The 16,796-nt window shown below is 39.5% G+C and overlaps 1 protein-coding gene across 1 annotated transcript; it reads left to right on the forward strand.

Annotated features, from left to right (window-relative positions):
* The first annotated feature begins 8,900 nt into the window (after window positions 1-8,900).
* Window positions 8,901-11,784, forward strand: LOC140001942 (uncharacterized). The gene is made up of 2 exons (XM_072035000.1): window positions 8,901-9,131; window positions 9,174-11,784. Exon 2 carries the CDS (start codon window positions 9,329-9,331, stop codon window positions 10,745-10,747), a length of 1,419 nt encoding a protein of 472 aa, XP_071891101.1. The 5' UTR covers window positions 8,901-9,131; window positions 9,174-9,328; the 3' UTR covers window positions 10,748-11,784.
* Window positions 11,785-16,796: the final 5,012 nt, after the last annotated feature.

Below are 16,796 nucleotides of genomic sequence, written 5' to 3' on the forward strand. Positions count from 1 at the left end.
CTTATGGCTAACGAGGAACAAATTACTTATTACTCATGAATGACACTAAGTACCCACTCTTGCACAAAAGAAGAATATTACAATTTACATTTAAATGAGATTTGAAATGTTAATGAACAGAGCCAGTATTCTAATTATCTATACAAATACATTAAATTAAGGTGAACTTCAGTAGATGAATTACTTCAGAATCATACTCTATATTTGCCCAGCAGCATTACTCAAGGATAGTTCAGTATTTGTAGGATAATTCCCAATAATCAAGGGGTCAAGAATGGGCAAAAAATGACACTATATATTTAATATCACTTGACAGCAGAGAGATGGTTAATCTTCACATTATGCATATAGAGACAACGCAATAAAACACCTCAACAACATCTGATACACCCTTGTGCTTTCACATCTACAGTGCTGCTTTTCTTTAACTAATCCTGTCCTCCCCTCCCCCAACATTATCTTGCATATTTTTTTTACACACCTAGATTTAGAGTGCATTTTTCCCAGAGTCAGGTGGTTCCAGGCGGACATGGTATTTTGGTGCCTATCTCCAATTGCAATGCTTAATTTCCCATTGCGTGAGTTCTTTATATAACTGGCATTTAAACATTTGAGAGGAGGAAAATAAAGAAATTCTACAGGAATACTCTGTGCACCTGAGCTGAAGATGCTTTCTTTCTGAGTATTCTGTTAAAAAAGGCCAAATTCACAATTTTTTTTTTCTTCCTCTGATCAGTATACTGATTTGATTGAGGTCCTAGCTCTATACCAGGAAAAAACAAGCACCATTAATATTCTTAAGTTTTTCTAAGCAAAGAAAACATGTATTTTGTCTACATTAACAAGCCCAGAAAAATAATTGTATTCAGTATTGTATTTAGAAACATCATACTCAGGACAACTCACAAGTTCCCTAGAGTTTTTGTATTTTTTGCCTCATTTATTTTACCTATTATACACATCGCCAGATTCCAGATACCACTGTAGGATTAAGAAATGCAAAAAACAGCAAGAAGACTCCTAAGGCAACAATTGTGCCACAATTAAATTTCTACTTACTTACTAGATTTTTTACTTTTCTATTTCAGTTTTGGTTTTGTTTTGGCCACTGCCTTCTACTCATTTTATGTGAAAAAGGGTAGCTCTTATTAGGGACTTGTTTGAAGGAACTCACTCAGTAAGCAAAGTAGTACAACTGGGATTATAGCACAATTTATTTTTCAGACTTTACATGATAGTTCAAAAGACACTTGGCAATAAATACCTTGATTTTCAACAGCATGCCCACATTAAGTTGATGAAAGAGAGTGAAGTCCAAACACAATTGAATATGTGGAATATGCCAACAGGAAGAACTGATTACCACATTATTAGGCTGTATTAACCGATATCTTTTAAACTATATAAAGCTCTATACATTAGTTTGAATCATTTTCTGTTCTGATACTGGAGTGCTTTTCACAACTGGGATGCTTCCTTCCAGCAATACCCACTCGTAGTTTCTCACTATTCTTCCACTAACTTAACGATCTGCTCAGAAATTCTGGTTCTACTGGCTGTTGCACCTCTTGCTCGTTTGCAGCATGCTCTTTGTTTCAGCTCAGCAACAACTGCCTATGACTGGAAACTTTTATTTTATTTATTTTTTTTCTTTTTAATTACAAGGAAGGTCCTAAAAAATTCACTGAAACGAGTCACTGATACTGAATTATGGATAGATTTAAACTCCCACATCTACTTTTTTTTTTTTTTTTTTTTTTTTTTAATCATTATCACTATCTACAGCTTCTCTTAATAATAAGTTAAATAAAGAGATAAGGTAAGAAGGTAAGTTCAAGATTTATTTTTAGGAAGGTGAAAAGTTCAGCAGTCTCCAGGTAGACTATGCCAATACTAATTCTACCCACAGTTTCCAGCAAATGAGCTTTATGACAGGGGAACAGAGATGCTCATGATTAAAAATTAGAATAAACAGTTACAGGTTAACCGTTAATTACTCAGAGCATTTGGCTCACATGTTTTGCATTGAATATAGGGAGATGAGACTTATCTGTCCATGGAAAATTAAAGAGGCATACTGGCAGAATTTCAACACTACAATAGAAGTCAAGATTGGTGGGGGACTAATTGACTTACTATTCCAAGCAGGAATTCTCCCCATCATCTACATCTCCCAAAATTAACATAAAAATTGAAAATCCCTCTCACTCCTTACTGTTTCTGTAACTGACTTTTTTTCTGTGGGAAGGGGAAAAAAAAAAAAAAAAAAAAAAAAGTTAATAAACTTTATGGCTCTGTATACTCTGTATTACTCTAAATTACACATTAGAACCAGGCAACTGAAAGAGCAGGAAAGGACCAGACCTCTTGCACTATAGCCAACCTACCTAGCAATAATGATTGGGCTTATATATTACAAGTCTTAGTGAAAAGCTTCTCCAAACCTCTAGAAACTTGGAAAAAAAGATTGCTTTGGGGTTATAACTTAAATTTTCCACTGGTCAGGATTATTTTGAAAAGTGTTTTTCAAAAATTAGAAATCAACAATATTACTGTATTGGACTAATAAACAACCGTAGTACAACTACATGAAAAAGTTGGAAGGATTTTCACATATTATGGTACTTAAAGTAAAATACACAGGAAGCAGACTAGCGAAGGGCCATTTTCAATGCAAACCTATTAATATAAATATTTTTTGGAAGAAACACTTATTTGTTGATGGTTTAAACACACTTGCAGCAGCTGCTTCCAACTATACAAACACATCCTTTCTGCATGCTATAACTAGAGTGGAACATAATCTTCCTTTCTGTATTATTTATTTTTTTATATTTTTTTTTGTTAATTTCACTGTTATCACTTCCTCTTTGTACCTCCACTTTCCTTCATCTCTCTATGCTTTGATATTTTAGTCAGAAGCAATTTGGCCATAGATAATAAATAAATAAATAAATAAATTTTAAAAGAGTCAAATTTTAACTATCTATCCTCTTACCTATCTATGCCTTTTTCTGCATTTTTTTTCCATTTTCAATGAAATATTTTCTGACTGTATTGTGTTCTGTTCTTAGACCATTTCCATATCTAGTTTTCCATGTATAAATTCTGAGCATTTCATGATAGTTTTCTTATTATTACTCCAAACTCTTCAAGGTTGTCTCCCTTTCCTGATCTTGTCTGAATTGTCTATGCACTTTTTTTCTTGAACTCTCAAAGGCTATAAAGTACACTTGGAAAGATTAGACATTTTTGAATTGTAGGATTTTATGTAGTCACTGTAGTTGCTATTATCTACAACATACATATGACTTGTATACCTGATTTATAATAAAAAGTAGAATTTGAAATGCACAGGGGATCTATATTTTAAGTTTCCATCAAATCATATTTTACGTACCATCACAATAATAACTATCAACATATTTCATATCTGAGATCACATTTTTAATGGTGTTTGAGTTAAGGTATCACAAGCACATTTACAACACACTTATTTCCAGAGAAATTGGAAAAAAGGCACCAACTTTTTTACTCTCTTCATTAAACATGATCTAAATTACATTGTAAATATTTTTAAGGAAACAAAGAGCTATCATTCTGTTCTCTAGACTCTTCACATAAAATTGGAGCTACTCAGCTGAAACAAGCCACTAAAAATATATATCTTTCAAGCCAACAAGATAAAATGAAACTTTTAAGTCTCTCTCAGTGTCAAGAAAAATTCTACAAGCTTCAAAACGGCAACGTTTCACATGAGTAACCTGATGACAGAAAGTAAATTCATACTGTAGTCATTCATTCTTGTCATCTCCCTTCAGGTCAAAAATAGTCCCATTTTTGTGACTCTCTCATGAAAAGTTGCAAAATTGGATATCAGAAGCATCATTGCATTTGTATGAAAGAAGGTTTCTAAGTTAACTTCACTCAAATGATTGCCCAAAGGACAAGTTAGAGTTTAGGTTGAACTTCCATATACTAAAGAAAAATAAAATCTTAAAAAATAAAATCTTGATAAAATCTTAATGCTTGTGCCTGGTATGATAAGTGTCTGTATTTTAATTGTTTATGTTTTACTACTGTTACTACTTCTGTGTAACTCAAAGCAAGTGCAGAACACAGTTTAGCATCTAACAGAGCTATGTACGTTAGAAAGTATTAGTTGCTGAGTGGTGCATATGGGTCCCAAGTAGACAAGCAAAAAAAAATAAATACACATCATTTATTACAAAAACTAAAATATTCTGTGCTGACTAATAAAAGCATTATTAAGTGCTTTTCTGACCTTATTTCTGTGGAAAGTTTGGCAAGAGTAGAAAGAGTGTTTTTGTTTTTAACAAGCATCTGATGATACTCTCAAGATACTATTTGGAATACTATCTTTTCTTCTAAAATACTTTATCCACTGCATCTACCTGCTAGAAGTATTTGCAATTCAAAAACTCTGCATAAAATATAACTGCTTATCACAAACAGGTAGTAGACTTGAATGATAAAAACCCTGTCATTTAGATTTCTTCACAGCTGTACTTAGGATTTCTGACTAAAACAGACTTGGTAAGACACCAATGTTTTGGCTATTTCTAAGCAGTGTTTGAACAGTTTTGAGGATTTCTTTATTTACCATTCTGCCCCCACAACAAATTAGGCTGGGGGTGGGCAAGAGGCTGGGAGGGGACATGTGGGACAACTGACCCAGACTGACCAGAGGGATATTCTATACCATTTGCTTAGTAAGATAAGCTGAAGGAAAAGAGGAGGAAAGGAAGATCACGGAATGATTGAAGCTGGAAGGAACCTCTGGAGGTCATTTGGTCCAACAGCCATGTTCAAAGCATATTTTCCAGGACCATGTCCAGATGTCTTTTAAATATCTCCAAGAAGGGAGGCTCCACAACCTGTATAGGCAACCTGTGCCACTGTTCAGTCACCCACACATTAAATAAGTGTTTCCAGATGTTCAGATAGTACCTTCTGTCTTTCAGTTAATGCCCATAGCCTCTTGTCCTGTCAGCACTGAAAAAAGCCTGGCATCATTTTCTTTGCACCCTCCCTTCAGATGGGTCATAGATATCGATGAGAACCCCTCCTGAACCTGCTCTTCTCCAGACTGAATAGTTCCAACTCTCGACCTCTCCTCACAGGAGAGTGATGTGCTCCAAGTCCCTTCATCAAACTCATGGCTTTTTGTTGGACTCTCTCCAGTACGTCCATGTTTCTCTTGTACTGAGGAGCCCAGATGAGGACCCACTATTCCAAGTGTGGCCTCACCTGTTCTGAGTAGAGCGTAGTTGTCCCACTGACAATACTTTACTTGACACAGCTCAGGACAGCATAAGCCTTCTTTGCTGCACAAACATACTGCTGGCTTATAGCCAACTTTGTGTTAACCAGGACCCCAAGGTTGTTTTCTGCACAACTACTTTCCAGACAGGTGGACCCCAGCTGATCTGGTGCCTTGGGTTGTTCCTACATAGATGAATGGCTTTCCTCTTGCCCTTGTTGAACTCCTTGGGGTTGGCTCCTGTCAGTCCCTGTCTTCATTGAAGGACAGTCAAAATCCCTCTGGATGGCAGCACAATGCTCTGGCATATCAGTAGATGTGTGTCATAATATCTGACAGAGTTTTGTGTCATCTGGTTTTGTTCGTTTCTGGCGTGGTTGTGTGTGCATCCTCCAAGTTTTGTCTCATATGTGTGCGGTTATAGCATTTCCCTTCCCAAGCAACTACTACACATGTTGAAGCCCTGCTTCTCAGGTAGTGGTTGTTCATCTGCCTGCCAATGGGCAATAGTTCTTTGCTTTCATATACATTTGTTGCTTCACCTATTAAGTTGTCTTTATCTCAACTTATGAGCCTTCTTGTTTTCATTCTACTTTCTCCCTGTCCCACAGGAAAGGGAAGTGCCCAAAAGATTGTATAGGCAGCTAAGGTCAACATGCTACACAGAAATAAAATATTGAAAGTGTTTTTAAACAAAAACTTACCTCTTATAAATTTACAAAAATGTATGCTATCTTGTTCAGATATATATGGATAATCATGTGCGTTTGTGTGTTGGGTCTGTCTGAGCTGGTCACCTTTTCCCTGCAGCAGCCCACACAGTGCTGTGCTCTGCACTCATAGCTGGAACAGCACTAATATCACTCCAGTGTTGTGTCTATTGCTGCATAGTGCTGGCACAGCATCAGGACTCCTTCCAAGCCCCCAAGAGCCAGCAGGCTGGGGGTGGGCAAGTGATGGGGAGGGGACATTGCTGGGGCAGCTGACCTAAACCAACCAAAGGGATATTCCATAACACCTGATGTCACACTCAGCAATAAAAAGAGGGGCTCTCGTGGGGGAAGGGGCTGTTCCTCCTGAACAACCACTATGCGTTTGAGGCCCTGCTTCCCAGGACGTGGCCGAACACCGCTCATTGATGGGAAGTACAGAATAATTTTTCTCTCTCTCTGTGCTTCCGCACAGACTGATTGTTTCTTTTGTTTCTTTTTTTCCTCCCCATTCCCTTTCCGTTTAATTAAACCTTTCTCATCTCAAACCTCGAGTTCTCTGTGTTGTATTTTCTCCCCCTTCCTCTTTGAGGAGAGGGGGAGTGAGAGAGTGGTTGTGGTGGAGCTCAGTTGCCCACCTGAGTAAAACCACCACAGTTTGTCCCAAAAGCCTGTTGTGACCAGTAAGTTACTCCAGCTTACAGAAGCCCAAGGGCTTTGTACAAAATTTCTGTAGGCCACATAAGAAGCCAGCAGTAGTCTGAAAGCACCAAACTACCAAGAAAGAGATGGCCTCACAGGGTCTTAAACCTACCTTCCATCCAATTTCCACTCTTGTGGTAGACACTATGAACTTCTGAAGGAAAAACCATCTGCAGACCACATGTGGCCCTTCACTGGTCTGAACTGCAAGTATTTCTAGCCTGGCAGTAATCTTTTGAAAAAAAAAATATGAAATATGTTCATTGTAAATAATTCACTCAGGGTGAGAAAGGAACACTGCAGCTATGTGATAATAGGAAGAGCAAACTGGGTTAAAGCAGCATGCTTCAACAAGCTGTGGACAGCAAAAGAAACTGAAATACAAGAAAAAAACTGCTCAAAAATGCATTTAGTCTGAAAAAGCTAGTTTTCACTTTGACCATGTTCCTGACTCTGAGATTTATTTCCTGTGAAAATTAGAAAATCACTGAAATGAATGTTCATATCAGTGAAGTTTAAGGTTAAAGAGACAAATATTTATCCAAACCTGAGTTATACTTTCACCCCCCAAAATTACAATAATATTATACTGGCCAGTTAAACCAGAATAAAAGAGACAGAATAGAGAAACCTGGTAGCTGAGAAACACTTAATGATTTCCACGATTTCTTAATGACCCAAACCAAACCCTCCAGCAGCTATGAACAAAAAGCTATTAGCTAGCACCACATGTACATGTGCGTTCACACAGATAGATGTTCACCCATGCAAGAAATTCAGAACTCGTGAACATGCACAAAGGCTGCATTTGTTGAATAGCTACATCAAGTATCTTCACTACTGGTAATTATCCATTGTTAGAGGCTGATGTAGTGCAGCACATTCTCTTTCAAACTACAGAACCTAATGTCATGAATTTAACTTATCAGATGGTTAAGGCCGCATCTCCAAGGTATTAATTAACTGAGTATCAACAGCTTGTACATTTATATAATCTTCCAGAAATACACAATTCTTTCCCTAAAAAACTTGGAAGCTGTTTGAAAATGGTTAAATAAATCACTCAGCTGTCAGTTAAATCATAGAAGTACTGTTCTTCAATTCAGCACTACGCAAAACCTCTACTATAAATAATAAAGCACTAAGATAAATTTTAAAGATCTTGAATTTAGGGAGCATCTGGTTACTCTTTATCTTGCATGTATTAGAATGTAGCAGAGCTACTGCTTATTTTATCAAATGTCAATCACCAATTTAAATCAGAGAATTTGGTCAATTCCACAGAAATTTCAACATAGTGTGGTGTAAATGCCTGAAGTAACTAGGAAAATAAAACTAACATTCACATTTTTAAGGAAAAGGTACAGCTTTGAAGAGGCTTTCAGGGTAGGGCATAACTGCATTATCTGAGCGTTCCCTAGGCTCCCAACCTTAGATGCTATCGCGCTGGGGAAACTTGGTGTGCTAGCTCTAAGGAACACCACGGAGCGTGGAGTGGAGTGGAGACACCACGGCTAGGCTCTGTGATCAGGTGGGACCTCGATTGTTCTTGTGCACAAAGCAGCACTTTTTGCCACCCTAAGCCAAAGACCTGTCATGTTTTGACAAATGCTGTACCCTAGTGTTCTTTTTGCTCATTATAATATCATTATAATACCAAAACACACCTCCATCCCAAAAGCTACCCGCCTCCAAGGTGCGACCACCCCTCACTGAGCATGCGCTCTGAATTTCTCGGAGCCTATTACTTTAAACGGAGACGGGAAAACTTTACACCAATCATAACTAAGATATGCTTGACTAGAGCCACTCAAGCTCCACCTAAAAGATAGAAAATAATATAAATTGGCCCAAGAGAGAGGGGATGTTAGGGAAGATACCATCGTCAGGGGAGATACCATCCCGAGGACATACAACATCCTTAGGACCTCCTGACTCCTGGGATCAGTCGACGGGCTGAGCCTCTCTTCCCCCCCCATTGGGACGCCTTTGGGTGAGATCTGAATATTTGCTTATAAATCTCTATAGAGTCTTTGATCCTTTTAACGCGTTTATTTCTAGGCTGCACACCTGTAACACCTATAACACCTGTAACACCTATAACACCTATAACACTTATAACATCTGTAACACTTATAACATCTGTAACACTTATAACATCTATAACATCTGTAACATCTGTAACACCTATAACACCTATAACACCTGTGTATTTCATGCATACTAGCTTGCTTTTGCAGATAGTCACTATCACCGGCAATCCAAAAGAACCTGATTATCTGTTGCTGTAATAAACCATACTTGATTGCATTGTGATAGCTTTCATTAATGCGACTTGGGTGAGGGTGATTATCCGTGATAATTCAGTGTTCTGAATCTAACCAGACCCCCAGACGGTTAATGCATTGTTGGTGAATGTCTGAACGGACCCCCAGGTGGTTAATACGTTTTTGGTGAATGTCTGAGTGGACCCCCAGGCGGTTATTACGTTTTTGGTGAATGTCCGAACGGACCCCCAGTTTTGGTGAATGTCCGACTGGTTCAGTACTCTGAATCCAAACGGGCCCGTAACGGTTAATCAGCTACACCCCTTTAACGCGACAGTAAAATTGGCGTAGTCGGCAGGATTGCTATGGATAAACTACTGCAAAAATATAAATGTGCCCCTTCCCAGGCAGGGAAGGAGTTTTCCCAAAAGTTTTGGAAAGATGAGGAGAAAGTGGTAGAGCACATTGAGCAGTGTCAGGCTTCACGAAAGATTGGTCAAAGAAAGGGTAAAGGTGCAATTTGTGCTGTGTTAGGAGCTTGTTTGTCTTGTGCTCGGCAAAAAGCTAAGGAAACTCCTGCTCCCAAACTGATCTCTGATGTGGAACATACCGCTTTGAAATCAGAGATTGATGTGTTGAAGTCATCATTGGCCTTTGAAAGGGAGACGAGAAAAACATTAGGAATCAGAGTGGATAAACTTTTGGATGAAAATAATAAACTTTCCATTGAGAATGACAAACTTGTGACTGAAAATGATAAACTTGTGAGTGAAAATGATAAACTTGTGCATGAGAATAATCATCTTAAACAATTGCTGGAGAGGGTTAGTCATCTGTTAAATAAAGTACAGCCTTGTGCTCCGGTCAAGCAGATTCGTGGAGTGCTGCATAATGCAGAACCTGAAAGCTGGGACAGTGATTTCTGGTCTGACGATGATGATGGTGTTGAAGAGGTTTCTGACCCTGAACCTCAATCGATCTCCTTGAGACCTTTGGTTAAGACTGAGACTACTGTTGATGACAATGATGAAATCCGCACTACTGTGCGAACGATTCCGTGGTCACCGGCGGAGTTGATTAAAATACAGGAGAAGTTCTCAAGGCGACCAGGGGAATCGGAAGTGGAATATGTGTGGCGAGTTTCTCTCGAAGGAGGAGATCGAATTATGTTGAGTGAGGAAGAAGCAGGTGGCTTTTGGGGACCTGGAGTATTTTTAACTACCACACCAGGAGACCATAGTTATTCTATCACTGCACGGGCAGCATATTGGGCAGGTGGTATAGATCCCCAAGAGAGAGGGGAACCTCTGGAAATTAGAGCTACAGGCTATTCTGACCTGGCTGTAGCAGTACAAAAAGCAGCCTGTATTCAGGCGATATATGAAAGAGATGAATTTAGGAAATCCACGATGTTATCTCCTATTGATCCAATTCGGTTAACCCCTCTCATCCGTGGACTCCCTGATTGTCTTAAGATGTTTGTAGCAAACACCCAAGATCATATACTAGCTGCTTGTAGGGATGATGATAGTGGTTGTAGGCAAAATCCTAACTCCCCTATTCCCACCTGGAGTGAATTGGTACAAGACATAGATAAGTACGGACACCGAATGCGCTGGATCAATTCATCCAGTATTAAATCCCAAGACCACTCTCGGCGAGTCCGCCAAATCCACACTAAAAATCCCAGATATCCCAAATTCAAAGAGAGGTTGAAACCTAATAGGGAACGAGGTGAGTTGTGGTGTCAGCAAAAAAACTCTTATCCCCGGGGAGGGCAGTGAGCCACCCTGCTCGGCGGGTATTAGCAATTCAATGGCTCTCTAATGAACATATTGACCCTATCATTGCCATTCCTGTTGGACCCCGAAAAATATTGGTAAATTTTCTTATTGAAACCAGGACCCAAATGTCAGTAATTACACATGCAACAGCACAAACCCTGAGCATAACACCTGGTCAACGCAGGGTTAAATTCACGGGAATCAATGGTGTGGAAAAACAATGCCCCACTGCAAAAAATTTCACTCTGGTTGCCAGAGGAACAAAAATTAACCAGGGTAGAAGTATTAGTTGGTGCTGCATATACTAATATTTTAGGATTTGACATACTGCATGGTTGTATGTGGAAACTCCCTGATGGAACAGTGTGGAGTTTCGCGACATATCAAAGGGATTCGGACACAGTAAAATTGAGCCTGCTACAAACATCTATACCCTTACCTCCCTCTAAAATTACTAATGTTCGGCAATATCCGTTGCCAGCAGCAGCACTTATGGGGATTGACGGGGTGGTAACAGAATTGGAAGGAAGAGGCATTATTAAAAGGACCCATTCACCTTATAATTCCCCAGTGTGGCCAGTAAAGAAATCAACTGGGCGGTGGCGCTTTACCGTGGACTACAGACAGTTAAATGCTAACACCGCACCTTTAACTGCTGCAGTCCCAAACATAGCAGAAATAGTAACATTAATACAAGGCGCTGCCCATCCTTGGATGGCTGCTTTGGATGTTAAAGATATGTTTTTTATGATTCCTCTCCTTGAGCAGGACAAAGCTCAGTTTGCTTTCACCTGGAAAGGAATCCAATATACTTTTAATAGGCAAATACTCACAAATCTGGATGGCATTTGCGGTTACATGACGCCATCTATCAAATAAATAATAGATGGAGTGGAGATGGCTGCCCCAAAATGAAAGCCTTCTGTACATCTTCTACCACCATCACTCCAAAGCACTACACTGAAACAGAAAAGCATCATACCAAAATGGAAAAGCACACTGTAGGATTTTCTCCTGGACAGCCTGTGCTGGTAAAAATGCCTCAGATTGGAATAGTACCCATGACACTAACTACTCCCAAAAATCCCTATGCATGGGAAGCTAAAGATTGTTCAGGAAAAACACACCGGATCAGCACCCGGTGGATATCACCTTCTTTCTAACCCTGCCGGTTGAATACAACCGAGCATATTTTATTTTCTTTTGTGTTCACAGGAACCCTGAGCGAACTGTATAGGGACAGCTGGAAGATGACGAATCAACAGTTTGGATTAATGATGCTATGCTTTATCCTGACCTTGATGCAATTACAGACCTTAAAGGAAACTTAGCTACTGTGGCTGTGCATGGAGCTGAGGTGTTTCACCATGGCATTTAACCATGTATTGTCACAATATAGCACAGTCACTGGAACATCTCAAAACAGAAAGGACCTAAATCTCTCTACTTTAGTTCTACATGGAAACAAAATATTTTCAAAAGATGAATGGAGTTGGAATGATTCTCTAAGAATGGCTTAACTTCAAGCCATGTCTGGACAGACAATACAAATTGGTTGCCAAATAACTAAAATAACTGAACCAAATTTTGATTGCTGGTACAATTTTACTTTCACCAAACTTGTAATTTTGTACTGTCTCTGAGGCTACAGAGGCACAGAATTATATGAAGCCTCTGCCCCTGCAGATATTTGAAAACGAACCGACCCAGCCTCCCATTGGTCTAACTCCTTCCATCTTCAACACAGGTCCTTACATAATTAAAAATGTGGGACAACAACAAATTGTCTTTAACCCTAGTTGGTCCCTAAAAAAGGGCCACAGGATGCAACTAGGTTATTGGGAACAGGATTAGGTATATTAAAAAACATTGATGCTGAGGTCTTAATGAGTAGAATAACTGCTACTACAGATGACCTAAGGAAATTGGAACAACCAATAAAATCATCCTTATTGGCTTGAGGAAAATGATCATCAATTAATTGTAAATACCCTTGGAAAAGCCCAAGGCAATACCTCCCTTGCCTTGAGCTGTATCCAAGCACAGTTATGGATACAATCTGTAGCAGCAGCTATTATTAGAGAGGGAGAAGGAAAAACTTTGCCCACTGAAATTCGAAAACTGATTTGGGATAATGCTTCAGAATTTGAAAAAGAATTTCAAGCTTGGTGGCAATTAGTCAACTTTACCCATTATGCAGAAAATGATAAAATTGTTGCCTTTATACTTACTATAAGTAATGCCACCGTATACAATGTATATCCAATCATTGCATTAGGACTCAATCATAATGGAACTATACTTTATCCTAAAGAGCATAAAGTATGGGCCCATCAAAAGGGAGGAAAGTGGCAAACAATTGATGTAAATGCATGCATTGTGCGTGAACAAAAAGGTTTCATCTGTGAAAGTAACACGCTGGAATCTCAAGACATTTGTCTTGACACTGAGCAAAATATTTGCCACTTCGAGATACATCCTAATGAAACCCTTGAAACTGTACTTATATATATTGGGAAAGGTTGCGTTTGTATAAGAACTCATTGTGATTCTATAGTCGTAGATGATACAGTGGTAGATACCAGTAATCACTCTAATGTTTGTGTTTGCAATTTTACCAAAATTCTAGGATGTGATTTTAAATACTCAGCTCCTGTCACTTCTTATCAACTTATTGCATCTAATTATATTCTGCTTCATGAACTGCTGCCTACTCCTATTGGAATGAACCTCACCTTGGTGAAGAAATTGCTGGTACATGAGGACCTGAAGCAGCTGATGACACAAGTCCGAGAAAATGGACAAAAGACTCTGATTACTGTCCACCACGATGCACAAGAAATACATCGAGTGATGGAAAGAGTGAAGAGAGATGAGAGACACCGATGGTGGGACACTTTGTTTGGATGGTCGCCAGCTGCCAAGGGAATCTTCAACAAGATGCTTCACCCTGTTATTGTTCTGCTAATACTCACTGTATTGTGTTTTATACTGACAATTAGTTTGTATGTTAAACTCTGGTTTATGATGAAACGTTTAGCATCCCTACAAAATGTACATACACTCGATAAACCTCAATCCGAGAATGTATGTGATATCCCCGACATATTTCAACTGTCGTGAAGCTTGAGTGACTATAGTCACGGGGTGGATTATGTGGTGTAAATGCCTGAAGTAACTAGGAAAATAAAACTAACATTCACATTTTTAAGGAAAAGGTACAGCTTTGAAGAGGCTTTCAGGGTAGGGCATAACTGCATTATCTGAGCGTTCCCTAGGCTCCCAACCTTAGATGCTATCGCGCTGGGGAAACTTGGTGTGCTAGCTCTAAGGAACACCACGGAGCGTGGAGTGGAGTGGAGACACCACGGCTAGGCTCTGTGATCAGGTGGGACCTCGATTGTTCTTGTGCACAAAGCAGCACTTTTTGCCACCCTAAGCCAAAGACCTGTCATGTTTTGACAAATGCTGTACCCTAGTGTTCTTTTTGCTCATTATAATATCATTATAATACCAAAACACACCTCCATCCCAAAAGCTACCCGCCTCCAAGGTGCGACCACCCCTCACTGAGCATGCGCTCTGAATTTCTCGGAGCCTATTACTTTAAACGGAGACGGGAAAACTTTACACCAATCATAACTAAGATATGCTTGACTAGAGCCACTCAAGCTCCACCTAAAAGATAGAAAATAATATAAATTGGCCCAAGAGAGAGGGGATGTTAGGGAAGATACCATCGTCAGGGGAGATACCATCCCGAGGACATACAACATCCTTAGGACCTCCTGACTCCTGGGATCAGTCGACGGGCTGAGCCTCTCTTCCCCCCCCATTGGGACGCCTTTGGGTGAGATCTGAATATTTGCTTATAAATCTCTATAGAGTCTTTGATCCTTTTAACGCGTTTATTTCTAGGCTGCACACCTGTAACACCTATAACACCTGTAACACCTATAACACCTATAACACTTATAACATCTGTAACACTTATAACATCTGTAACACTTATAACATCTATAACATCTGTAACATCTGTAACACCTATAACACCTATAACACCTGTGTATTTCATGCATACTAGCTTGCTTTTGCAGATAGTCACTATCACCGGCAATCCAAAAGAACCTGATTATCTGTTGCTGTAATAAACCATACTTGATTGCATTGTGATAGCTTTCATTAATGCGACTTGGGTGAGGGTGATTATCCGTGATAATTCAGTGTTCTGAATCTAACCAGACCCCCAGACGGTTAATGCATTGTTGGTGAATGTCTGAACGGACCCCCAGGTGGTTAATACGTTTTTGGTGAATGTCTGAGTGGACCCCCAGGCGGTTATTACGTTTTTGGTGAATGTCCGAACGGACCCCCAGTTTTGGTGAATGTCCGACTGGTTCAGTACTCTGAATCCAAACGGGCCCGTAACGGTTAATCAGCTACACCCCTTTAACGCGACACATAGTTATACTTTACTGTATCACACAATCTTTTTTTTTTTTCTTCTTCTTCCTTTCACTCAAATGCATTTCAGTTTTCCTGCCATTATAATAGAACAACATCTACAGAAATGTAAAGATTTTTGATCGACCTTTAAATGATAACAGGAACTTGAACTGCAACCAAATCACTGAGCAACATGATGCAGAATTTACTGCAGTGGGTCCAGAGACATGATAAGGGTGCAGCCTCCAGCATAGCCCAGGACCTGGGGACTCCTGCATCCCAGCTGCTCCACCCCAGCCTGGAGCACCCTGAGGTGCCTCTGCCCCAGGCCAAACAACACAGCTGCTGCTTTCTGCACTGCATGGTTGAAGCAGCAGCAGGGCTGAGTGTGTACCCCGGACACACAAAGCCAGCAGACAGTAGCGCAGCTGAGTGCCTAATACACATGATTCTGGGTTCTCTTACATGTAACATGTTACACGTAACTTACCAGGTGCCCTACTTTAAGGCTATACCTGGAGTTTCTTAATGGCTCATCAACTAGTGGTTGGAGACTTTTGGTCTTGGACAAGGATAACAGAGACAATGCCAGTCAGGTCTGTCTCTAAAAAGGTCCTTAATCTGATCACCTTAGTAAAGCACATATTTCACATGCGCTTACTGAAAGAATACTATTTTTTTTGGTGATTTTTTAGTATACTAAATTTTTTTGATTTTTATGTAGACAACCACTGAATACTGGTGTTACCAACTGGAAACAAGCTCTTATCTTTACTGCTCCTGGCATGTCATTTATACAACATGCTCATCTCGCTGATGACAAAAGTCAGGAAAAGCAACAGTAACCTACAATACCTGGAAGCTTCTTTCTTCCTTTGATATATGCCAACTGTGTAAACTGACATCTAGAAAGATTTTTGATTCTAAATGTGGAAGAACAGGAATATTAAAGAAAACTGTTCCATAGACATGATATAGTCAAGTCTTACAACATCCTGAACTATGAGAGCTCTGCTGTACAAGTTCTGGACCCCAAGCAGCAAAAAGTATGACACCTGTGTGCTAGCATGGAAATATGGACATACCAAACCTGGTATTTAAACCATAGGAGATAGCTGAAACACTGGCAGGTGAGATGCCACAAAGGGGCAGCAAATGTCGGATATTCCACTGAGCAGAAAAAGAAAGAAAAAAAAAAAAAAAAGGAACTGGGTTTCCTACATGTATACAATGAATTTCTTCACAGATGTGCTGCCACTGCGAGTAAGTAAGTGGCACAAACTCTCTACATTTAAAGGCATTTTTCACAAGTCCTTCTTTCATAGTTCTCTCATGTCCTTCTTCTGCTGAAGACAATTCAGAGTCTAGAACAAACAAGAAAAATAGTGAAGATAAAGACTAATTTTAAAATTAGATTGATTTGCACAGAATAGAGGTACATAAATCATAATCCTAGATTTTGATCAAGCTACACTGGGTATGTATGTATGCCCTGTACAAAGAAGTAAGAATCACAAAACTCCAGGTACATCACATATGCCACTTTCTTGCAGCACAACATGGTCAGACTACCAGCACAGAATGTGCAGAAGGAAATGAGGGA

The sequence above is a fragment of the Anas platyrhynchos genome, chromosome 2 (genome assembly GCF_047663525.1).
Source record: "Anas platyrhynchos isolate ZD024472 breed Pekin duck chromosome 2, IASCAAS_PekinDuck_T2T, whole genome shotgun sequence".
Classification (NCBI taxonomy): Eukaryota; Metazoa; Chordata; class Aves; order Anseriformes; family Anatidae; genus Anas; species Anas platyrhynchos.